This window comes from Mytilus californianus, unplaced genomic scaffold, assembly GCF_021869535.1.
Source record: "Mytilus californianus isolate M0D057914Y unplaced genomic scaffold, xbMytCali1.0.p SCAF_39, whole genome shotgun sequence".
Lineage (NCBI taxonomy): Eukaryota > Metazoa > Mollusca > Bivalvia > Mytilida > Mytilidae > Mytilus > Mytilus californianus.
In genome coordinates this window covers 194,038-221,650 of record NW_026262689.1, presented here as the reverse complement: position 1 = coordinate 221,650, position 27,613 = coordinate 194,038, and the positions used below count along the sequence as shown (strand labels likewise).

The 27,613-nt window shown below is 31.9% G+C and overlaps 1 protein-coding gene across 1 annotated transcript; it reads left to right on the top strand.

Annotated features, from left to right (window-relative positions):
• Positions 1–1,225: 1,225 nt before the first annotated feature.
• On the top strand, positions 1,226–16,622 carry LOC127736860 (uncharacterized). Its single transcript, XM_052247435.1, has 8 exons — positions 1,226–1,286; positions 2,825–2,887; positions 5,915–6,181; positions 8,327–8,608; positions 9,783–9,924; positions 12,917–13,068; positions 15,852–16,133; positions 16,618–16,622. Exons 2-8 carry the CDS (start codon positions 2,869–2,871, stop codon positions 16,620–16,622), a joined length of 1,149 nt encoding a protein of 382 aa, XP_052103395.1. The 5' UTR covers positions 1,226–1,286; positions 2,825–2,868.
• Positions 16,623–27,613: the final 10,991 nt, after the last annotated feature.

Here is a 27,613-nt window from a genome sequence, read left to right as displayed (position 1 = left end):
TTCCACTGTTTGCACTTCAGATAATAAGAGACTGTGCATATGCAGGAAAACAGCTATGAAGAAAAGAATGCCTAATATCTGCAATATGTTGAACTACATTTAACCAATTATCGTCATTTATGTGCACCTACTTTCATTTCAGTTCAAGAAACAGGAATCAACATTTACGACAACTGTCTAGCAAAGAACTAAAAAATATTGGTAAGGCATATTAATTCAAATGCTATAATGTAGCAAAAGATAATTTTACATTATTTGTATGGTTGCATGTGAATTACGTTATTATTTTATTTTTCGTGTTTAACATAAAATAGTTCATTGTAGAAACAATTTATACTATATAGACAAAGAAACTAGCACATTGCACCTAGTCAATGTTTTATGTGTCTTCCTTAATATGGATGCTATTTAAGTTTATGGGAACAATATTTGTCTTATGGAGTTGTCATCCATCACAACAAGCAAGATGAGCATCATAAAGGCTCTTTCCGTATACATTTTTGTTTTTCTATTAAAAAATTCCCATTAAACTCATACGTCTACCCCTTTCATATTTTAAACGGGGAGATCAATTAACAAAAGGTTTACACAGTTTATGCTCAGGCAATCTAAAACGCAATTGCCTTGTAAATTTTACATACAATATATATTTATATAACATGGTCGTGCTTTTTTACGCTTGGAATATCTCGGATTATTAGAAAGTAAAAAGTGTCAAATATTGCTATCAGTATTAGCACTGTCGAGTAAAGAACACAATTAAAATAATATATTTTAACGTCATTTTACTAGTGTTGAGCAGATTGTCGGTAAATGAAGAACCAGATTTCAGGAAAGACATTTCACTGACTTGAAAACGTTCAATACGAGGTAATAAGTCATTCTACTAGATACGCTTCTTGACTCTTCGTAAATGTAACAATATCACTCATTTCCTGAGATGCAATGAGAAAAACTACTGCGGGTTTACTTGTGTCAATCAAATTGGTTTTCATTGCTCAGATGAGACGTGCATCTCTTTATAATCTCTTACGGTGTCCAGTATACGTAATCTCGGTAAAATGTGACAAAAAGAGTGTCTAGTTTAATGAATTATTACTTCGTATTGAACGTTATCAATGCAGTGCATTGCCTTCCCTGAAATCAGGTTTCTACATTTATAGACAATCTTCTTAACACTAATAAAATGATATTACACTTTCTTTTAAATTTATTTCCAGATTTTTTAAATAGACGCATTGACTTCATAGGTTTGACTTGTCTGGCAGGTATCTGCATTGTTTATGGTATGTGAACTTAAGTGCACGTTATGTTGCATACACACAGAAAAGATTTGTTAATAGAAATTTTCCGACATAGATAAAATGTCGTTAAGAAAATATTGAAATTGTTTTTATTAAAAGTAAATATAAAGTCACAAGAAGGTCAATTGTCCAATACACCAATGACGCTGCCAGGATTGGATATGTGTACACTGAATTGTAGCATGTACCAACTCTAAATATCAAAAAGAAATTCACCTATAGGTTACACATTGTAATTACAGCTGATATTTAGCTTAACATCTTTTTGGGAAGCACGTAATATTGATTGATGTTTGGTTCACCTAGTAAATCTAAGATGTGATTGCAATGTTCAATCTCGTAGCGACTCAGCGTATATTTACTGGTTTGAATGCAGTTGGAAATATGTTAAATTGATTTCTCATAAAAACGCACAGAAAACGGAGGGCAACATACAATTTGAGTATAAGCCTAAACTCTAAGAAGTTTGAGGCATATAGAAATTAAAAAACGCTGCACAGCGCCATGTTTTGACTTCAAGAAGAAGCTCATATCCTTTATTGTTTTTTAAAAATGTCCTTGATATTACCTAGCTAGTTAATGTGGCTTCAGTTAGGCAGATGAGGATAAACAAAGTAAAGGGGATGCGTTTATTATATACTATTGTCTACATAAGGGTATGACTGTACCAAGTCAGGAATATGACAGTTGCTTTTCATGAGTTAAATTTGATGTGTTTGAGCTTTAGATTTTGCCGTTTGATACAAGAATGTCTGTTTTTAATTTTTCATGGAATTGTTGCTAGTTTACTCTTTGCACACTTCGTATTGCTCATGTTAGAAAATATTCGGTGATCATCACAAAGTATTCGGGGATGTCACAGTCGAGGAAAACTAGTTGTTTAAGCTTTCCCGTTGGTAGCAATCCTAGGCCTCTGTCCAGAAAATCATGATAGGAAATGGACGCTCTTGAAAATTGCATGAAACATGGACATTTATATTCCATTTGAAGACTCTTTTATAGTTATGCTTCAAATGAACATCTGATCAGACGAAATCTAGTACATTCTCAAACTTATGGTCCTATAGACTCTATCTTTTTCTGTAGCAAGTTTTCAAGAAAACACTATCCGTAGTATCTTGTCTCGAATGCACAACTGATGTACTCGGATGGTAATACCATCATGAACGCACAGTCCAATAGCATGATAGGAGCAGCATTTATTTCTTCTGTTGTAGAGAACATGTTTCATTTTAAAGAAATCACTCAAGGTTAACGAAAAATTGAAGCAGGTTTCTATTCAACATATTGAATTTGTTTCTGTTATATTTGTTAGCATTTGTATTATCTCTGCTAATGGCCCTCTACAGCAGAAATATATGACATCGACTGTAGTCTTCTGTTGAGCATTCTTTTTTCTCAAGCTGTCTCTTTTTGTATGTCATTATGCATGTTGCATTGTTAGGCTACTGTCTCGATGTTAAATGTACAATTGTACATTATACTCTTATTATTTATTTTTCTATTGTAACTATTTTCAGCTATTTTTGCATCACTTTTGATCATCACAAACAAAATACCAAATATGTGTTCTGTCGATATATGTAAGTACTCATATTTCAAATATTTGCATGTATATTAAGGCGTTTTACATCATCTGCTCGATGTTGACATACAATTCATTATGTGCATTAAAGAGCAGTGAAATTAAATGTTTGAATTGTGAATAATAATCGTTGTTTTATTTCATTCATATTTCAAATACTTTAGCTTGCAAACTATACTAATGTGACGGGATTGCTGCCCTCAGTAAATGTTTGAGATACTTAGTCAGCCGTAAGCGGTTGAGCTAGGGAAGTACTTCTTTAGATCATGGAATAATTATAATAATATAAAAAATCACACAGATGTGTCAAGTAATACCGTTTTCAAATGTAAGATAGCATTGTGAAACGTTGATAACTATGGATAAGGTTAACACAAACCATACCTGATGTTAGTATATTAGTTGTCTAAACATGCAGCGAACTTTGTTGATTTTTCGCCTTTAAATTGCCAAAATTTAGATGTGTTGTAGCTGCATAGTATGCAACAGAGAATATGAAATACATTATCAAAACACATTTAGTGCAATTTATGGCATACCGTTTATAATGAGATTACTTTCACATGAATAGTAATTATTTATAGCGAGGAACACATTGTATCAAATACCCTAAAACAGAAACAAAGTGTCCTTTAAATACAAAACTCGTGTAAAACTCTATTATTTATTTTATTTCATCACCTTGGTCTATTAAAAAAAAGAGACGAAAGATACCAGAGGGACAGTCAAACTCATAGATCGAAAACAAACTGACAACGCCATGTCCAAAAACAAATGTCTTAAAGTGCATAATTAATTTTTTTATGTGAGAGTGTAATCAGTAACACAACAATACATTTTCAGATTTATATACATGACATTGATGTTGGAAAGTGACATCACGAGATCATGACCTCCAAAAGCACGGGTACACGTGAATTAATAAGTTGTGTATCTGTAAAAGAGGGACGAAAGATACCAGAGGGACAGTCAAACTCATAGATCGAAAAAAAACTGACAACGCCATGGCCAAAAACAAATAGACAAACAGACAAATAATAGTACAGATGACACAACATAGAAAACCAAAGACTAAGCAATACGAACCCCACCAAAAACTGGGGGTGATCTCAGGTGCTCCGGAAGGGTAAGCAGATCCTGCTCCACATGTGGCACCCGTCGTGTTGCTTGTGTTATTACATTAATGTGATATATCGAAATTAATGGCATGCACATTTTTTAGATAATACAATTTTCGTTAATAATTAACCATATAAATTGTTGAATATTTGATAAATGCAGAAAACCGAGTCGTTCAAAAATGAAAATGTTCTTGACCAACATTCTCTTTATTTTAATACAGACATTCTTTATTCAAAATGTGAATACAATAAAGTGTTGTATGATTGCTATTACGATTCAGTTTACCAAAGACAAGTAGTAGTATACAAATTCCATTTTTTTGTATTATCATTCGTTTTCATACGACTTGGACTTTGGTTTAAGCCTTATCCTATCTTTTAGATACGGCGCTATATATGTATAGTTCCTTGCGTTATTTGATATCTTGTGATTGGTTGTCTCATTAACAATTGTACCAAATCAAAAAGGGACATTATACATTAATATCCCGTGCCTGAGGGAGATATGAAGATTTATTCGCCCAAAAAAAATCATATTTCACGAAGGCATCGCCCGAGGGAAAAATGACTTTTCGAGGGTGAGCAAATCTTCAAATCTCCCTAAAGGACGGCATCAAAAGTTCAATGTAGGATAAAATACTTAATTCAAATAGTTTTTTCGCTCAACCCCACACCCCCTCCCCTTTCCAACCCACCCCCCTCTTAACTTAATGAGGGAAAATTTTATTGACCAATATGGATATATGTAAAATCGATTTTTGATATACAAAACATGCAGCAATTTTTACCTTCCCCCACCCCCAAACTTTTTGATTTAAGTTTTTTATCCTTCATTGATCTTTTGGTGTCATATTTGATTCAACTGTCTATACTTTTGTTTTACTTCCGAACATTAGATATTAATTTACATCTATTTTTTCTGATCCGTTAGTTTGTTCATAACTAAACACAACATACACAATGATAATCAGTACCGATTAAAGTTAATTATTTATTCATTTATGTTTGTTGTTAGAACCAAGGATTTGTATACAAGGTAATATACTATCTTTAAAAAAACGATCAAAACTTTTTTAAAACATTAAGCACGGGAAACGTCGCACAATGTTATCCTGCCGTTCTGAGGGGAATATGATACTTAGAAGAGAATATGAAGTTTTGTTTGACGTCACGTCAAACAAATAAAATCGAGTCACATATTTAGGACAAGAAAACGATATGGATTTAAAAAAAAATGAACATCAATGAAGATGAGCCAATAGTTACCCACACATCATAATAGAATAGTATATTTGGTTTATTTGTTTCAAGAATGGAATGTATATTTAATGATGTATCTCAAGAAGTTTTTTTCTTCTAATATTGAAAATTGAAAATTATTGAGTGTTGACCTAAAATTAGAAGCAATATACATTTACGTGTAAAACAATTGGGTAAATTGTTTAACTCTGATTTGTTGGTCTTTCAAATTATGATCGTAGCCATGTTTAACTATCCAAAGGTTGAACATGTTTGCAAATATGATTAAAATTGCACATGACGTGTCTATTTATGGCGTACAGACGCTGATGCTTCTTATATTGTTTTCAATTTTAAATCTTCATAGTGCTGCATTTATGCTTTAAAATAACTTAGCTTTTATCTTGTTTTACCTAGTTTTGATATTCATAGGTCACTGCAGGTCAATCAACTTATTATGGTAAAACGATGGTTAAGTATGATAGTTTTTACTTTTAAATCTCCCTTCCACTTTTTTCCTGAATCAGAAATTGAAAAACATGCAAAGCTTTGCCCTTAATCATGATAATTCCTGAAATTAATTGGCCATTTTAAAAAAAATGTTTTTGAGAATTTTATGATTTTCTAGAATGGTCTAACACGTTTGTGATTTCTGTGTTTTGCAGGTCCATTTAATTTGAAAATTACACCGGTTGGAAGTTCACTACGGATATCATGGTCAATATCTGATAAAGTACCTACTATAGACATACTGGGTTACAACATTTATCATACCTATAACGGAAAATGGAAGCAGATTTATGTCAAAGAAGACAGACATTATTCATTTAATAAACTAAAGCCAAGTAAAACTTACAGATTTAAAGTCTCAGCCTGTTTAAGGAATAGAGTCGAAAGTAAATGTACCCAAGAAGAAACGTTCAACACAGAATGTAAGTTCGCTAATTAACAGACTAATACATTTCAAGCAAATGCGCAGATTTCGTGGGCTTTTGCAAAAATACTTGTTTCATGTTATTACCTCTTTCGTCAGTTTTCAACTTATAACGGATCAGTGCCAATATATACAAAGTTATATAAAGTTGTGTACACACATGGATATATTTATTTTAAATTGTAGTCAAATGCTTCTACATGTCAATAAATAAACACACTTCTAAAGTTCGCTGACGTTTTCATGCCTTTCTTTCTGACTACATCTCATGGCGTGATGTTTTTAACAATTGTTCAATTTAGATTTTAGCTTTTTGCTGAGCGAGTTTCTCTTAGAAGTCACTAGTAAAATTCATTAATTTTGTAGAAAAGGAAAATGTTAAATTCACGTCACATATATACGTATTTAGTTAGACCTATTCTTATTACTGTTCGGTCATTGATGGATGAAAACTCATGATTCTTTCTTTTAATGAAATCTGGGTATCTCAAAAAATTCAGGTAACAGTCATAACTAGTTCATTATATATTAACTAATGCATTCAAATAATCAAGATAAAAAAGGATAATGAAAATTCAAAACTAAAATTAGAAATGGCGAAAGCTGTCCTTATCAATACAGGACACTATGTTTTGATGGATTTTCAGATTAAATAGCATAATATTCCGAATAACAAAATAATAGACTGATACACTAAGTCTACTGGTACTAAACAACAAGAAAAAAAAAATCATTTCATTCAGTACGTTTGAAACTTGTTATCGCCTACCATTACGCTAAACAGATAGGCATTGTAAGATATAAATAGTCTTTACGAACAGGAATCTGACAGTCGTAATGACGTTGTTCGCCGTTGAATGAAAAAATTATATTTGAAAATAAGTAATATCCTAATTGAAGATATTGTTTTAGGATAGATAAACGAAGGTGATATATGAGTGCCAATGAGACAACTCTCCATCCAAGTCACAATTTGTAAAAGTAAACCATTATAGGTAAAAGTACGGTCTTCAACACGGAGCCCGGGCTCACACCGAACAGCAAGCTATTAAGGGCACAAAACAGACTAGTGTGAAACAAATTCAATCAGGAAAACCAACGGTCTTATCTATGTAAAATCGAGAAACGAACATTACTTATGAACCACATCAACACACGAAAACAACTGAACAACAATCTCTTGAATTACGACAGGTGCATAAAAATGCGAGTTAAAACGTTTTAACAGGCACCAAACTTTACCTTAACTTAACACAGTGGTATAACATAACAACATAAAACAACATACAATATGATAAAAATTGTAGTGGCCTAATTCGATCAAAAAGACTATACACAAAACAAGAAATTAAACATTGAAAGAATAAGTCAATCATTGCTACAGTATACATAGAACATATGTTTATATGTAAAAAAACCAACTTTAATCTAGGACAAAATGGCGTTAAACTTTCCCACCGTCGGTACCGAAAGGATGAAATGTTGATGCCCTAAGAAAATAATCAAGAAAAGGGAAAATATGTACAACATTTATTGATGAATACGACAAATATACCAATTTGGAACTTAAATTTCTTCACGCGTATGTCAAACAATCCATCCTGAACTATACATTGTATTCAATTATCAGGCCAGTACAACAATGTTATCAAAAAAGGAAATATTGTCACTTTTTATTGTTACCGACAAAAGTAAAAAAAAAGTAGACTTATAGAGCTAATTATTTGTGTGAAACTATGCATCTTGAGGTTTCAAAAGAACACAACACGACGTTTTCATGAAATGCACATGAATGACCGCCGCGTGAACTCTTTATTATTCTCTAATACTTTCAGAACTTCTTGGACAAACTGATAAACAAGACAGGTCATGTGCACACTATTACATAGACTTAATAAATAATCGAAAGAGTGTTCACAAACATATCGGGATATGTATTGTTGGCAACCCATCAAACAATTGACCCAAAAATAAAAGACAAATACTAAAATGTTTTCCTAGACCAATTGAAATGAATTACTGCAAATGATACAAATACTTCAACTTATATTTTGCACAAAACGAATACTTTGTAAACAATTTACATATTTAATGATACTAAAAATAAATTGATATTTAACATATAATGTTTCCTTTTTGGCAGTGCCCATACAACCAAAAGTTGGAATTCCAAATGGGGAAAACAGTAAAATTGTTCTGACGTGGAATTCACCACGAAATACTTTGATAAAGATAGAAGGATACGAGATACAGTGGTCAATTGACAACTGGCATACTATTGCTGATAAAAAAATTGTTGCGTTCAATGTATTTAGACATGAAATAGAAACAGCGAAAGAAGGTGTGATTTACTGGATTAAAATCTGTTCCTGTAGCAATTCGGTGAAAAGTTTATATGAAGTATTTCAGCCATTTACGACTCGACGTAAGATTAAACTTAGCTTTCTACTTCTTTTTCGCAATGTATGTATACCCAAATCTATACAAATGTAGTCTCTATAGTTCAAAAAATTAGCTATGACTACATGATGAGAGTATAAATATTCTGTGTTTACTATATGGGAATGTTAAATTGATTTCAACATAGAGAAATAACACATGTATGGTCAAGTTTAGGAACAGTCTGGAAAACGTGATCGACAAATTAATCCGTCATCAAATAAGATTACCGCTGAATGAATCGTAAAGAGACAAATCATCTACTGTGTTAATCACTTTTTGTCCTGATGCTTAGTATATCTTGTTTCGTATTAGAAGATACATATATAATTCGTCTAAACATAAGCCCTACAATATTAGATCTGTAAATTCGCTTTCGCAATTTTTTTGTTCTCCCCTCGCCGGGATTTCAACTCATGCTATTGCGGTATCGTGGCACTAAATCGCCTTGCACTATACCCGACGCGCTAGACCACTCGACCACATAGGCTCTACAAGTAATAAAGCTTTCGGTGGCCGATTGTTTTCTTTCCTCGTCAATTTTATCTAGCATCGTAATATCAATACTGTAATAGTCGGGATAATCGTTTGGACTATAATGGTGAAAATAATCATAAGAATTTCAAGATTATACATAAGTTACACAATGACGTCACTGTTTGTGACGTTAGTGACGTCATGTGTTGTCGTTTATTGAAAATGTTCGTTGTTATTTTGGCATTTACATATTGTAACGACTATTATATTATTTATTTGTGCGTTTCTCTGTGCTGAGTGGTCTTGCGTTTGTTTGTGCTGTATTTCTATATCGTAATGTTTTCATATAAGCGGAAGGTTTTGTTAAACCTAAAACCAGGTTCAACCTACCATATTTCTTAAAATGTCCTGTACCAAGTCAGGAGTATTGCAGTTGTTATCAAATAGTTCGTATATGTATGTTGGCGTTTGTTTTTGATGAACTTCAAAATTTCTGTTGTTCCGTTATTGATCTCTTTATAGTTGATGTGTTTCTTTCTGTTTTAGTTTGTAATCCAGATTTTTTTTCTCTCCATCGATTTATGACTTTTGAACAGCGGTATAATACCTTTATTTAATTGATTTAATCGAACAGTAATCGTAACTGTATAGCGTAATATAATCTGCTTTCATTTCATTAACAGATGATATGTTTACAATGGAAGTAACATATGACACTTATGATCAGAAAGACAAAGATCTAGTGCAAAACAACGTTGATGAAATATTTAAAAACACCTGTAATGGATTTCCAGGCGATCAGAAAATAATTCATAAATCTGAAAGGTTTGTTAGAATATAAATATTATCTTTTGATTGAATTGCTTATTGTCATACAAATCAGAGGATTGTGAGAGGTTTAGCTAGCTATAAAACCAGGTTTGATCCTCCATTTTCTACATTAAGAAATGCCTGTACAAAGTCATGAATATGACAGGTGTTGTCCATTCGATTGAAGTGTTTGAGCGTTTGATTGTGCAACTTGAGAAGGAACTTTCCGTTTTGAATTTTCCTCTGAGTTCAGTATTTTTGTGATTTTACTTTTAAGTATAAGTACAGAGATACATGCATTGTATTCCAATCCTGCTTAAGCGAGCTCCGTTACTTCAATGTGTGGCTCACTCTAAGGTACTAACATCTACTTTTTACTCAGATCCGGAAACTGTATCCATTAAATAAATGGGGTGCTGTTCAATAATTGATTTTGATAGCCACCTTGGGACTTCTGTTTCATGTTAGGTATTTGTTTCGAAGTTTCGCATTTCCGTTGCAAAATGGTGTTTTGATTGACAACACGTTTAGTTCGTCTACTTCCGGGAGTAAAGGATATAAATTTTGAAATATACTCTATGTACTGGCGCCAGATTACATATAAATCAATCAAACTTTTTAGAGAAATTCAAACAAGAAAGCTTACCCTTTCAAATAAATTTATATTCAGTTACAGAACTTGTGTAATGATAACACTACAGCATTTAAAATAAAAGAACTACATTCGTGTGTACTGGACTGGTTGTCGTAACTTGGTTCCTATTCCATCATGCACACATTTCTCGAATTACATTCCAAAGAAGTATATCTATCTCCTATGATATACAATGAAATTTCTTTCAAACAAGGTCAGTCACTGTTAGCATTTTGTGTAAGTTGGGCTATTGCACATACTATTACTATATGTTGTAATTGATATTAGAGGTTTCAAATAAAATGACATTTCTGACATATCAAACTTATCTGAACGTATCTTTTGATGTGGGGACGTATAACTACCCTGCTACGTCAACTCTGTGATTTTGTAACATATGTTTTTATTTATATCCACCTGATGAATTAAACCTTTTTCAACTGATCTTTATAATGTGTTCTTATGTTGTACCGTTACACCACTGTTAGGGGAGGGTTGATTCTGCTTCAAACTAGTTTTATCCCTTCACATATTGCCTTTGTCTGTCAAAATCAGGAGCCTATCAACTCATGCTTACAAGTGTATATTATATTTTATCGCTTTCACACGTCCGTACATCCGTTTCGTGCCAAAGTCATCTTAACTCTAAAAATTATATATTTAATTATGGTTTGACCCTGTTTAGGTGGTTTGATGGTTAAATAAATATGATAATTAGATTATATTTAGGGGAGGGGCAAGTTGGACCTTTATTCTATTCAATGTTTTGAACATACATGTATGTGCATCTTTAATTTTCATAACCGCCTAAAGTGCGAGAGGTTGTTGGTCTGATTATTGGCCGGGTCGAACCAAAGATTTACGGTTTGCGGCAATTAGCTGATAGAACAAAGACTCGGAGTCAGAATAGTGTGTACGGGATGGCTTATATAATAATAATAATAATAAATTCTTTTATTTAAAGAGGGTAATTTACTTAGAACTAGTCTAATTTTCATTGAGGCCCTCAAACAAAATACATGCATACAGTTAACATTCATACATTCATACATTAAAATACAATATATATTACAATACATATTACTAGTATATACACAATTCAATCATTCGAACATACAAATGGCAATAAATGGCAATATTTGATAAAGTTCTTGTGCACTGTTACCTTGTGAAAGTTGTGACCTAGAATGTTTGAGATCCGTCTTAGCGTATTAGTGTAGTGCACAGCAGTGTTCATATTCATATTAAAGTAACATGTGATAGTCCTGATCACTGGATGCTGAACAGCCATTCATCAATTGAAGGTTCATGTAGCTCAAAAAATGCCATCATAAAACCACCTAGTTATTATGTCATGTTCAGACATGCATAGCCATTCGTTATGAAGAAGAAAGTGTGTGGTACAGACGAAAAAAAAAAGAACGTAAAACTATTTGCAAGAGGGTTTAACCATAAGACGAAGTGGATAAAGCGACTGAACGTTACACCATCAAGACAATATTTTAATGAAGAAATGGAGGACTCCAAATGCTTTCAAGAGGAAATATAGAGATTGGTATACGAAGTGGTGGTGACAAACGTATACATCTTGTTTATGACCGGACATTAAGAAATAAGAAAGACTTGGCTACCAATCTTGCAACATATTTTCTTGCCAAGACTTAAGGATAATGTTACACAATACTGCAGATCGTGCCGTACATGCCAAGTTGTTAGTAAGCCATAAATGAATCGTGCTGTTCCACTTCTGCCAATTCCAGACTTTAAAGAATCTTTCAGCTGATTAGTTTTTCCAATACTGGTATTACGTATTTATTGACGATCATGTGTACATGTACATCCACTCGCTTTCCCGAAACTCTTAAGTTAAGGAATATCAAGACACCATCTAAAGTCAGCAGTTGTACAAAAAGTTCGAACCATTATAATATCGGGAATACATGTTTGAAATAATGTTGCATTAAAAATACACTGTTCATATTCAACTTTTCTAAACACATATATTCTAACACACACTTTATGAGTTTAACTGATATTGGGCCAACAGTATACATTTTCCGCACATGGACGTGTGCTCACTCTAAAAATCAAGTGATTATATCAAATTATTTGCCATGAATATGTTGTGCTAAAAGGGAGTACGAGACCGCCCAGTATTCAAAACATTAGAAATTGAGTAACTTTATTCATATTGTAAAAGGGTTTTAGAACAGCAGTATACTACTTATGGCCTGCAATGTATGTTGGAGATCATTGAACATATGGCTATCCCACTCTTAATACTGTTGTATGGATAGCTAATCTCCTGTTTAAAGTGTAATCATTCTAGTTCGTTGTTTTTCTAATCTTACATCAAAAAATTATATTTTTCAGTGAAGGCAGCATAGTAGTTACAATTATGTTTATATCTGAAGAATTTAATGATGAGAAGGTGTTACATGATACCTTGAAGAATGCATTTCAGAAGGAGATGATTGGATCTCACACAATAAAATTCAAGCATTTTTGGCTAAAAAAACTGAACGGTAAGTTGCAAAATCTTAAGAAATAACTTTGAAAGTACAATTTGAATGTAACAATGTTATTTCTTTTCATTTTAATTGGTATGATCATAGTTTTTCGTCATTTTTATTTATTGTTGGAATATTCACTAATGTTTTTTCAACTGTCCTATCTTTCAAAGCGATGTTCAAAACACACACATTTTAAGGACTAAAAAAAGTCTTATCTAGAGAGGATTGCAGGCACTAAACGATTTGTATAGTTTACAACCTTATCGTATGAAAAAAGTAATGGTGTTTTTTAGATGACAAATCTGCTACCAATAATACTTTTTCCGATTTGTAACTTTTTGCATTGACTTGCTCGTATTTAATAAATTATAATCGCATATATAATTAATTCCACTGCTGGTGGACGTCTTGTGCCAAAGAGCATCACCAGCCCAGTAGTCAGCACATGAATAACAATTATATGGTCATTGTTATAAATTAACTGTTTGCAAAAGTATGAACAATTCACAATAATAAGAATTTGTTAATCCAGGCAGATATTAACTTACCCGTATTGGGCACAACTTTTTGGAATTTTGGATCCTCAAGGCTCTATAACTTTATACATATTTGGCTTTTGAACTGATTTGATCTGAGCGTCACTTTAGAGTCTTATGCAGACGAAACGCGCATCTGTCGAATCAAATAGTACCTGTGATAACTATTAACACCACTATGTCGATGCCACTGTTGGTGGACATTGTCACCGAGGGTATCACCAGCCGAGTAATCGTCAGCATTTCGATGTTCACATGAATATCAATTATATTGTCATTTTTATAAATTGTAGATGACCTTGGCAATATTTGTTGAAATTTGGGTGTTCACGTTTTTACTTTTTCATGCAGACGAAACGCACGTGTGGTGTATTATTAGCCTGGTACATTCGATAACTATATACACACGTGGTTTAAGTTGATTAACCGATCACTTTTTCAAAAAGAGAGAAACTCAAACTTCAATTTATTTCTTTTATAATTTTTAAATCACTCAAAATTACGAACTATCTAATAGCATTTATTGTTTATCCGATAACAGAATTTAATAAGGACACTGGTGTACATTGTTTGTTTTGTAATATATTTTTTTAATATTATAAATCAAAAGTGTCTGCTTACACTGGCTTACATTTAGGAACACTTCTCTTTTGTAATAATTACTATAATGACGTGCATTTTATTCTCAAGAGTGTAAAGCACGTTAAAACCAGTTAATGTCAATGATAGACATCTACATAACAAAAATGATATGTATTATTTCAGAGGGAATCTAGCTGTCAAATATATGTTCACCAATTTGACTCAAATTCTCATATTTGATTTAAAACTTATAAAAAAGTATATCAACATTACAAAAACTTCAAAAGAAACAATTGATAATGCATGTACTCATTATAAAGTATCCGCCTTTCTTTGGTAGTTAAGACTATGATATTTCTAAATAACCATCTAGATGACCTCCTAAGAATGCCACTTGCTATACCAGATATAAAAACATAAATTATATAACTATACATGCACGGACAAACACTTGCAATTGTAGTAAGAGGACTTGTCTAGGTCAGTGTGATTTCATTTTCCAAATAAAAAGAAAATACATGTAAATTATATTAAGTCAGTTTATTGTCGATCTATAATTTTGACTGTCCCTTTGGTATCTTTCGCCCCTCTTTTATATATCTATATTTATGTATTAGCACATTTTTGTTGCCCGTATGAGTCAACAAAATGGTTCTTAATAATGGTTTTCTTGTTTCACATTTCGGCGTTTAGATTTTTTTATTTTTTTGATAACTGCGCCTGATTGGCGTATGCGCTATCCTTCTCCAGCCTAGGTCAACTGAACGTCACATTTGGTTGAATTATGGACTTGCAAGTTAATATGCTATCAAGTATGGGTTTGAGCTTATTTGAAAAAAATTGAATCGAACTGACTTATAATGGCGGAATGTTATTTCAAATTCTGCATTTATAAATATTTGAAACCAAAATATCATGTTTCAATGTTAGTCTAAATCGTAGCTTGTGAGTAACTGTCTCACTTTGTTTGTCGTAAATTTGGGCGCTTTATAATCACAAATTCATGCATTTGTTTATGATAGCATATTATTAATTTGTTGCTTATTTCAAATAAAATAAAGATTTGAAAGACTGAATACTCTTCGTAGCGCTAGTGAATAGAACAAATCGATGTTATGCTTGTTAACGTTTTTTCTGTATTTTTGCATTTGGTCATGGTTTATTTTGCGTTATGATTTGTGACTGTCTAAGTGAAATTTTTTTCCCCATTTAAATCAAAAGGAAGATACTTATCTTTTTAATATGTTAAGAAATAAGGTAACAAGTCAACATACAACAACTTTAAATTGTAATTTTGGCGTATTGAAAACGGAAATTCAAAGATCTAATGTTTCTTGAAATACAACAAAACGCAACAATACGTCCAAATTAACTCTCAATTATTGTTTAGCCAAATATACACATCACCCCTACCAAAATGTTCTATGGTTCTTGGATCAAAGTAGAATTTTGATGGTCCTAGTAGAAAGATTGTAATATAAAAGATATAATTAGACCACATGGGCAGTTGAAAAGAATATGCAAGTCATTTCTGCTTGTTTGCAAATTCAATTGTTGTGTACTTTATTTTTTTTGAATTATATATATATGTTTCTTTCCATCTATTTCGTATTTGTATAACGATTTCATTTATGAAAATAAAGAAGGAAGTTTGATTTTTGAGATTCACTGTTTTAGACCCATCACCTCCACAGCTAGTAAAAGCATCACGTGTCCATAATGGTGTATTGGTTTCATGGAAAGAACCATTAAGCACTTTTTTCAAAACCAAAGAGTACGTAGTTGAGTATACGGAAGAGCATTGGATATCTCCGGAAAGCATTGTTGTACCAGTGGACAAGAATTCATGCTTCATTACAAAGGTGTTACCATCCGCAAAAATTCAAGTCAAAGTCTACACTTGTATTTGCCACTCGATTAGAAGTTCTCCGAGTCATGCAGTCAGCACAGTTGTTAAAGGTAGGAACACGACATATTATTATTTTGCTGTTACTATGCACAATAAACCATCATACTTTTGATTCTAGAAAATGATACTGAATTGATTGAGCAGATAGATATTTTAAAATACAATCTATTCAATCATAATTTGTATACCAATAGGAAAGCGACAATTGTCACTAAACGTTGCTTTTTCGTAGAAAACTATATCCCATTCAAAACAATCAAACCACAAAAAGCGAAATTTGTATTACAGTTGAAAAGTTTAAGAATGAGAAAAACATAAACAGTTGGAAATCGTTAGGACTCCATTGGTTTTTTTTTCATTTGAATTCTGAAATAAATTTAGGTCACATTTGAAATATTTTTTTAACTTGTCTAGGATTACAGCATAGAAATATCTTCAGATTCCCTGTGGCATGGTGTTATTAACTAAAAGTTATAAAAATGTTGAGCTCTACCGCACTAATAAGTTTAATAGTACAATATGTTCCTATTGTAGGGTAAAATCAGGTGAAATTGTTTCATTAATGATTTAATAAATGAATAAAAAAATTTTGCCATTGACTGATCTCTAGACATTTACGATAAAAATGCATCATAGAGTCCTTGATGATGTATCGAAAAATATATACTGCTTTATGGGCACAAGCAGTTGGTAGAAACTGTCTATAATAGCTTGCTTTTGAAAAATATACTTGAAAAAAAACACTAAAAGTAAAGAAAAATCGGAGAGATGATTTAGGTCTTAATGCGACAAGTCCAAATTGTCGATCTTCAATGTAGTTTGACATTTAGAATAAATGCAAAATACTAGATAATAATATTTTCAATACAAAAGGAATTACCTTATATATAAAACCATTGATTTAGGTCAAAATAAATAAAAGTACCAAGTCCTGGCTAGAAAAGACATCTAGGTATTTAAATGACATGTTGTAACTCGTAATATATTTTGGTAAGCCCTTGGCTTATTTCATGATATTAGTGACACGATCTCAAAAGGAGGCTGTAGTGTTTTAGTTGTGTTGGACTACCTAATATGGGACGTACTTTGATTACCAAATCAAATCAAATCAAATCAAATATTTTACAGTTTGTGACCAATATATATTAACACAATAAACATATATGCATACATATCAAACATACACAATAAAAAACAGCATCAAAATTTATAAAAACAAACAAGCTGTTAAAAAAGAGGGACGAAAGATACCAGAGGGACAGTCAAACTCATAGATCGAAAACAAACTGACAAAGCCATGGCCAAAAATAAAAAGACAAACAGACAAATAATAGTACATATGACACAACATAGAAAACTAAAGACTAAGCAACACGAACCCCACCAAAAACTGGGGGTGATCTCAGGTGCTCCTGAAGGGTAAGCAGATCCTGCTCCACATGTGGCATCCGTCGTGTTGCTTATGTTATTACAAATCCGGTAAATAGTCTAATTCGGTAGGTCACATTCGTGAAAAGGGAAGGGTATTGTAGTTACGATATCAGGAACATATCCGATATCATCTGTGAAACTTTTATTCCATAACGGTCAACCAACTCATGATGGCGTCCGTAAAATTTACGAAGGGATGATTTCAACTTCACCATTTGGAACTTTTGGTTTAATAGCTTCCTTGTGAGCAGCAATCCTCTATCAAGAAAATCATGATAGGAAATACAAGCCCGGGAATATCGTAGCAATTGGGAGATATATACTCCGTATGCAGGCGCTGCTGGAATGTTGCTACATAGAAATAGAAAGTTCACAATTGGGAAGCTGAAATCATCTCTTTAGTCGTAAAGTTTTGTTTTCAAACGACCCTCATTGTCAATTTCTAGATGTAAGTCAATATATGAGGCAGACTTAACTGTATCTGTAGTATCCTTTATCTCTAGTTCGATGAGATAGATTCGTTCAACATAGTCACAAAATTTTGTATTATTCAGTGAGAGAACATCATCTATATAGCGGAACGTAAAGTTAAAATATATTGCTAACTTCTTATCTTTCTTCCTAAGAAGTTCCTGTAAGAAGTCAGCCTCATAATAATAAAGAAACAAGTCGGCAAGAAAAAGGGCACAATTGATTTCCATTGGAATTCCGACAGTCTGTTGAAAAACACGTCCTCCAAACGTAACAATTATGTTGTCAATCAAGATATCAAGCATCTTGATAATGTCAGTTTCAGAGAATTTTTTGTTTGAATCAGAGTGATTCTTTACAAAGTAGGATTTATCCCTCCCCAAGACAAGATAATTGTATCTACGTTCGCCATTCTTTTTAATGAAGCAAAGTAATACCAACTCTTTCAATTTGTCTTTTAGTTTGGAATGGGGAATACTTGTGTAAAGTGTAGAAAAGTCAAATGTTTTAATAAAATTGCAAGATGAGAGAGTCTTAGATTGTATGTACTCTAAAAGATCTTTGGAATTTTTTAGTATCCACATCTGATTCACGCCACCTCTAGAATAGGCAGTTTCTCAATAACTTTGGAGCCCGGCTTTGATTGCTGATAAAATAGATGTTAATAATTTAGAAAGAGGTTTCGTGGAGCACTTGGAAGACCCAGCAATATACCGTTGTTTGTAAGGACACTTATGTAGTTTAGGTATCCAATACAGTGATGGAAGTTCCAGTTCTTCATCTTTTGGTGTCTCCTTGTTTAACCCCTCTAGCAATATTAAAATATTCTGATACATACTCTGTTAAGAGTCCCCTGCCCTCAGTTCTAATGACTTTTTCAAGAAGGATCCTAACTTATTTGTTTGTAAAGGCGTTGATGGATTTAGTAAATAAGGATTTTTTTCTTCTTCATTTAAATTATTAAAGTTACTATTTTCAGTACATATGTGTTCCAAAAAGGCATTTCATAGTGTTTTATTATAATCACAATAGAGTAAAAAATGTTTCTCATCCTCTAGTATTTTACATTTATGACAAAGTCGTTCCTCTCTTGGGATTTTAAAATATCTCCCCTTTTCAATTAAGAGGGAGTGATCACTTGGTTTAAATTTAGTGATCAATCTCCTCATCTTAAAATTAGATATAATTAGATTAGTTTCTAGTTTGCAATCTTTTTAAAGTTTTTTATATAGATAAAATTAACTTTTATCATCAATGTTTTCAATTTAAGTTTCAATTAAATCTTCATATCTATTTTTCATTTTTAACTTTATATCGTTTTTTATTTTATTCACATCTTTTATGTCCTTACAAATAGAAAGAATATTAAGGTCAATATTAGTCTCTTCAACAATATTTTTTGCATATGTATATCACGAATAAGTTCCAGTCAAATCTAGAGACTGTGCTAGAGAAAAAGCTTCCTTTATTAATGGATTAATATTATTATTACATAGTCTAGCTAAATATAAAAGGGTTTGTGTGTTTTAATAAAACATTCTATAGGCAATCTTCCTAATTCAATTCTTGCTCATAAATTGGATGCATATTTTCTTATTCCTAGAGTAGATTTACAAAATTTAAGATGCATATTTTCAATAGGGGTTTTGTCTGTAAAATCAAGTTGATTAATTTGTTTTCCTGAAGATAAGGCTCTGTTTTTGGCTCTATGAAAAAGAAATATATGTATCCAAATATGTTACGTCTTAATTATAGGTCATAATTGGTTTTACTAACGAATCAAAAAGATTATTTGCTACTTTTATAGGTAGATTATTCAATGATTTAGTATAGGATTTTATTACAAAAAAATACTGTTTTTGCCTTTTTTGTCAGCTTTTTTAGTACTTTGTGATAAATTTCCATTACATTTTATCAACATTCCCAAAAATAAATATTCTGATACGCTCTCTATGGCTTCATTCTCATAGTAAATATGTGATGTTTCACCATTTTGTTTGGACTGACTGAAAATCATGGATTTTGTTTTTTTTGTATTTAAAGAGAGTTGCCATTTGTTGCAATATAATTTAACATTATTTTAACTGATTTGAAGACCCTCTTTCGATTCTGACAGGATCAAAAGATCATCCGCAAAAAGGAGGCATCCAACCTTACTATTTATAAGCTTAAGGGGACTTGAATTATTTCCCTCAAAATTTTTTACAATATCATTTATGAAGACATTAAATAAAGTGGGGCTCAGGGAGTCTCCTTGTTTAACCCCTCTAGCAATATTAAAAAATTCTGATACATAATCTTTGTATTTCAAAGATGATTTAGTATTTAAGTATTGTTGTTTTATAACTCTGTAAAAAGACCTGCCAACTCCCATTTTACATAATTTATAAAGTAAAGCAGTTCTCAATACTGAATCAAAAGCCTTTTTCAGATCTATAAAGCAGGCATAAATCTTTTCTTTCTCTTTGTGTACATATATATTAATCAAGGACTTCAATAAAAAGATGCTATCAGCTGTTCTGTGATTTTCTCTGAAACCAAACTGACAATCACTTAATTGTTTGTCAACAATCTTGATTAGCCTATTATTCAATATGGCATTACAAATTTTTGGTAGATTACTTATAAGAGAAATTCCTCTATAATTATTAGGGTTTAACTTGTCACCTTTTTTATGTAAAGGGATAATGAAAGATAATTTCCGTGAATCTGGATAATTACCTGTCTTTAAAATCAAATTAAAAACTTTTTACAATAGAACTAATTATCACAGGTTGGGAATGTTCGAGTATTTCATTCCAATTCTATCTGGACCTGCTGATTTGTTTACTTTAAGGTTTGAAATGACCAGTTTTACCTCAGCAAATGTAATTGGTGCATCAGTTTCCATATTCAATTTAATTATCCTCTATAATGTTTAATTCACGTTCCAGTTTATTTACAAAGGTATTTTCATATGATGCTGGTGTACCCTGATCCTGAAAATGTTTTATGATTTTATTTTCATTCATTAAGATTTCAGGAATATCTTCTTCAAAATTTGGTTTCTTTTTTATTGCCTTAAGAACATTTCAGTATTCTTTTGGATTATTTTTTAAATTATCTGAAAGTGATTTATAAAGTTTTTGGTGATATTCAAAATTTTTTCTGTTTAATCATATTGTTTTTTAGTTTTTTACATAATTCAAAATATTTAGGTTTTAAACTTTTGTCATTTAAGTTATTCTTGATTTTATTTCCTATATAGTTTATTTGTCTTTTTGTTTCTTATACTATATTATCTGTCCATACTTGTTTATTTTTTTTTTTTTTAATTTTTAGTTGGTTTAGATATGCCTTTACATGTGTTTTCTGCAATAGTTTGTAAAATTTTTGTAAGTTTTTCAGTTGCACCATCAACGCCTAGTTTATTGCTATCAAAATGTTGCATCTCTAAATCTAAAATTTCCTTTCTAACATTTTCTGATGATAGAACATCAATTAATTTTGAAAATGACAATTCTGTCCATTTGTATGATTTAATCAAATGCCATCTCTTTTCATCTAAACAATTTTTTCACACATGTATCTGATATAATTACCTTTATAAAGATTTATCAGAAAAATCCAATTTACTTTAATCATCCATCTGATAAGAATCTTTCACTTCAAAAGTAGTATGTGCAAAAAATGAATCATGATAAAAGCAAAAAAGTAGGAAAGACAGTTGCACAGTCAGTTTCCAGTCAGTAGACAGCTCTCAGATAATCCTTCAAATTCTTTTCAGCATAAAAGGAGTTAGTTTATATATGTTTCATAACGGGTTATTTAATATAGGTTTCATAACGAGTGAGAATGGGATATCAACTCGAGCTATTTAATTTCAATATAATAATAATAAACGATATCCAATTTTCACAAGTTGCTAAACCTATTTCTCTTATGGTCAACACTCTCAATGTGTAAATTTAAAATACCGCAAAAATGTTGATCTAGTCTATTGCACATTCCTGTATGACGTCATATGTCCTTTTCCGGTGTCAAACTTTAATATCAGACATTTCACAACTTTTTGTACGCTTCATAATGAAATTAAATTTGACAAAAAGAAGATTGTGAGGTGAAATGTGTAAAAAGTAAAATCACAAAAGTACTGTACTCCGAGGAAAATTCAAAACGGAAAGTCCATAATCAAATGGCAAAAAAAAAAAGCTTAAACACATCAAACAAATGGATAACAACTGTCATATTCCTGACTTGATACAGACATTTTCTTAATATGTAGAAAATGGTGGATTAAACCTGGTGTTATAGCTAGCTAAAGCTCTCACTTGTATGACAGTCGCATCAAATTCCATTATCTTGACAACGATGTGTGAATATAACAAACAGACATAATAGGTAAAAATTTCAAAAATAGGGGTACATTAGTCAACATTGTGTTATAATTTTAAAAACAAACAAATATGTAACAAAGAAGGACAAAAAGGCATATATTTGCTTATGTGCTTTGTCTATATGCCTTTTTGAGTTTCTTTGATACATATGACTTGGCTCTGTACTTATACATCCCGTCATTGTGTTATTGTGCTATTGTACATTTTTGAGTATTGCTATGTGTTTCTTTATTCTACATTGCCTAGAGGTGTAGGGGAAGGGTCGAGATCTCACAAAACATGTTTAACCCCGCCGCATTATTGCGCCTGTCCCAAGTCATGAGCCTCTGGCCTTTATTAGTCTTGTATGTTTTTTAATTTTAGTTCATTTATATGTTTTGCAGTTTAGTGTGACGTCCAATTTAACTGAACTAGTACACAATTTTATTTAGGGGCCAGCTGAGGACCACCTCCAGCAGCGGGATTTTCTCGCTGCGTTGAAGACCCATCGGTGGCCTTCGGCTGTTGTCTGCTCTTTGGTTGGGTTGTTGTCTCTTTGACATATTCCCCATTTCCATTCTCAATTGTATATAGACAAAGCACATAATTTAGCAAAAATGAAAGACAAGAATACAAAAATTCACCATAGCACAATAACACAATGACGGGATGTATAAGTATCAAAGAAACTCAAAAAGGCATATATACAAAGTACATTAGCAAAAAAGAAAGACAAGAATACACAAATTATTATAAAACAATAACACAATGGCGGGATGTATAAGTATAAGTGTTTTGTATATTATTGAGAAAATTGTTGTCATGGACGAAATGTACATCGTCTTAATATTTGAAAGCCTTCAATGACCTAACAAATAGCCAATTAAAATGCCGAAATATCGTCTTGTGATACTGCATAAGCCAATCAAATTAACGCAGATTTTCGTATGACTTTTTTGCATCACATTCCGTGCAGTGATACGAAAATTATCTAATCATGCAAGGAGAAGATAGCAGGCCACAACCATAAGATAAAAAATGTATATATTCAACTTGCAATTTGGGATGAAATTAATGTGTCAGTATAATTAACGAAAAACTGTTCAGGTCATTGTTTAGTAGACCGAAGCTTTAACGATAGCATAAGCAACACGACGGGTGCCAGATGTGGAGCAGGATCTGCTTACCCTTCCGGAGCACCTGAGATCACCCCCAGTTTTTGGTGGGGTTCGTGTTGCTCAGTCCTTAGTTTTCTATGTTGTGTCATCTGTACTATTATTTGTCTGTTTGTCTTTTTATATTTGGCCATGGCGTTGTCAGTTTGTTTTCGATCTATGAGTTTGACTGTCCCTCTGGTATCTTTCGTCCCTCTTTTACCACACATACTGATTTTGTAGCTTATATTTTCGATTACAAGATAATATGGACAAATTGGGAATAAACTAGAATATAAGTCGATTTTTTGTACTTTTGATACCACAGTATTTGCAGTTTTTTTCTTCATACAATATTATATTTAGTGTTTTGTTTGTTGATTCCGATTGAAATCATTCGTTTGTGCTTTTCAAATTAGAAATCGTCATTCAATATCATCACTTTTTGTAACACTGAATTGGTTATAAGTCATTGCATGTTGTATGTATAAAAGTATATATACTGAACTGTGTTTGCATTGATCAGGTATTCTGAATAATATGAGATTAAAGCACATTTAGCTTTTCTATGTTGACTAAAAGATATATATATCTTCATATTACACATAAGTATTCATATGGTATTGTTGTACTCAAAATAGGTAGTTTTTCATAAAAACATTGATCATAAAGCAAAGCAGAATAACAAAGAAGGGTACCCAAGTAACTCTTACATCTAAATTATTTTTTTAATTAACTTTAAATTGATGTTTTTAAAAGTTTACACACACTTGTAGACTATTATGCTCTATTTAATAAAACCAGATCATGCAAGTAATCAAAGTGTGTTTGGTTGAAACAGAAATCAATCATATAATGATAATATGCTTACTCAAAAAAGGAAAGTCGATGCTTTAGTAAATGTTATAGAGCTAGCTATAAGTAACGGCCCTTATTATGTGTGACCAAAACAAACACACATAATAGGTAAACATGTCAAAAATAGAGGTACAGCAGTCAACATTGTGTTACAAAGAAACACAAAAAGGCATACATGAATAGACAAAGCAAATTAACAAAAACGAAAGACAAGAATACAAAAATTAACCATAGCACAATAACACACTGACGGGATGTATAAGTACAGGGCCACGTCATATTTCATGTATGTAACAAAGAAACACAAGGCTTATAGACAAAGCACTTTAGGAAAAATGGAAGATAAGAAAACTTTTTTTTTACCATAGAACAATAACACAATGCCGGGGTGTATAAGTACAGAGCCACGTCAAATAATTTATAGAACACTATAACACGTTATTTAGATGATAAACAACGTCAGTATCCATAATCTATACTTCAAGACCATCGTGCATTATTTGTGAAGTTGGTATTTATCAACAAGGTCTTCGTACCTTCTAATGAACCTTAATAGAAAAAGGACGAGACGTTCTTGGACATACCCCCATTAACTTTTTACTCAGACACTGGTGACGTTTTACAAAGTCTGAGTAGCAGCTGCAAACTCTTGAATACCGAATAAGTTTGGAAATATATATCACATATTGATAATTTTAAAATTGAAATCATCTCGTTTGTCATAGATTCTGGTACAGAGATGACCGTGTATGTCTGTTGTTTCTTTAATTTCTAGTTCTGGGGGATATACATGTATTAATGGAATCTAATCAGAAAGAACATCATCAATATATCTGAAGGTGAAATTAAATGTTCTGGCTTCTTTGATCTTCTTGTTTTTGACAAGTGTCTGAAGGAACTCCGATTCATATGAAAATAAAAAGAGGTCGGCAAGGAGAGGCGCACGATTCGTTCGCATAGGAATGCCTACAATTTGCTAACAAAAATGTACTGTCAATGATCCAAGGTGCACTTGATATAATCGTAAAACTTTAAATATGACAGTTACATGTAGGAAAATCACGAAAATACACATTTACTTACTTGTATTTTCCGTTGAATTTATTAAATGAATTTTAGTCACCAATGATATCTAGATATGATCAAAACAAAAGTGTTAATTTCGTCGTTCAATTAATTTGTTCTTGTCAGGCTTCCTACAAACAATTTATTTCATTATCTCAAATGAATATATTTGAGTGTTCTAATTGAACGAAACACATGTATCGCACCTGGAAGGTGATTCTTTTGAATACTGCAACTTGACCTCACCTTAGCAGCAATACACCAAATTCAATCGCGTATTGAGTAAACATTTATCAACTAATATAAACGAGGAATATAAATACTTTTGTTGATCCTTGTATTTATATTTTACTTAATTTGTATTTTGTTTTCAGGAGTGTACACTAGTACGGCATTATGTTTGAATATGCTTCATTGCTGTCAACTACAAAAATATTTTTCTTGTTGACGTCTTTATAATAATTACTATCAACTGCAATAACTTTTTCTTGGTGTCTTTGTCAGATTTATCTGTACATGTTGTAGATTTGTTAGACATTTTAAGTCAGTTGTGTTTACACAGTTTTGACTGCTGGATCCCAATTATTGTCAAATTTACCAATTATGTTTGTTTCGATTGCTAACCCAAAGTTGTCAATATAACAGAACAATAAACAACTGTTATACAACATGTACAAGTTGGAGATTACCCTAGCTATGTTTAACCCACTGTTCATTTTTTTTGGATATTGCCAGCACAATAAAAGTCAAGAATATGACAGTTTGTTTTTCCATTCGTTCTATTGGTTGATATAGTCTTTACAGGTATTGTCAAACTTTTAATAATACTTTCAGAAAATACTTCAACAACGCCTAGAAGGTCGACAAGAGAAAGAGAAATAACCTACCATACCACTCATGCAGCTTCCGATTTGGCTATGAAAATTCCCATAACTAAGAAAGCATCTTCAAATACGGACACCACGATAGTAATATCTAGAAAGGACATGGTTTCCAAAGTTGGATCTGCAAGTAAAGCAGTAGGAGAAAAGACAACCATGGCAAACATCACCAACTTATTTTGGAGTCAAGGTTTGTTCATAGGTAATCAGAATACTGGCATTCAGCCCAGGGTGTAAATATAACTGTGTTTTTTTATATTTGTAAACATATATACGTCAATTTAGGTGTAATACCACCAAATCATAGTATGTTACATCCAGTTTCATACGAAAAAGGGTCGACAAAAATTATTCCTTTGAATTTGATAGTTGAAGAAAATTTCATTGCTGATTCAAAAACATATATCCTGTGTGATTCAAATCACCATGCTTTTTTTATTTTGTGATTCCATGGATTTTTTTTAAACTTGAGGTAACATGGTTACTAAAGCTTGTTCACAGGGGAAAATGGTTGAACATTAGACTGGTTTAATCACAGTGATGGCTATTATGCAATGAAATGTTTTGTGAAATTTTGTCTGTAGTACTGGACAGGATAGGACTTTACTCATGGCAAGTATTTCCTTATTTGAAACAAAGGTAAAATTTGCAAATCTAACAAAGACTAATATGGGAGATAAACAATGGTGTTGTTCTACTTTAGTCAATACTGAAAATATTTCGCATAATATTAACATCCAGTTCTAATTGCAGAGATCATTTTATAAGATATCAAGATACATTTCATTGAATTTTAGCAACACATGATCGATGTCCATTGATTCGATATCCCAGTTTTTTGAGTGATCACCCATGAATTTCATATTTAATAGATACATCATGAGGCTTTTATGTTGCAGGCAGATCTGGGTATCACAAAACAAAAAATCAAAACATATGTTAATAATGAAATCAAATGATGTATGCTCACTTTCAATGGATCACTATACTATTAACGCAAAATAGTAACCAACTATGTGAAATACACGAACATAAAAAGTTTAACTGTAAAACGTTAATATGAGTTTGGCTGGAGAATTTGTGATGAACAGTTGAGTAGTTTTAGGATTTATCACGTTGTAAATCGTGGTATTTGCATGCTTCAAATTGACTAAACGTTAAGCTCGGTACTATTACGTCCTATTTTCATTATCCAATTTTAAATGTTATGCCTTTAATTATAACAGTAGACGTACATATCCTCATGCTTTTATTGTTAGCACTGTTAGTGTTGCAATGCAGGACATACTCACAGATATTTCTACACTCAGCGCTT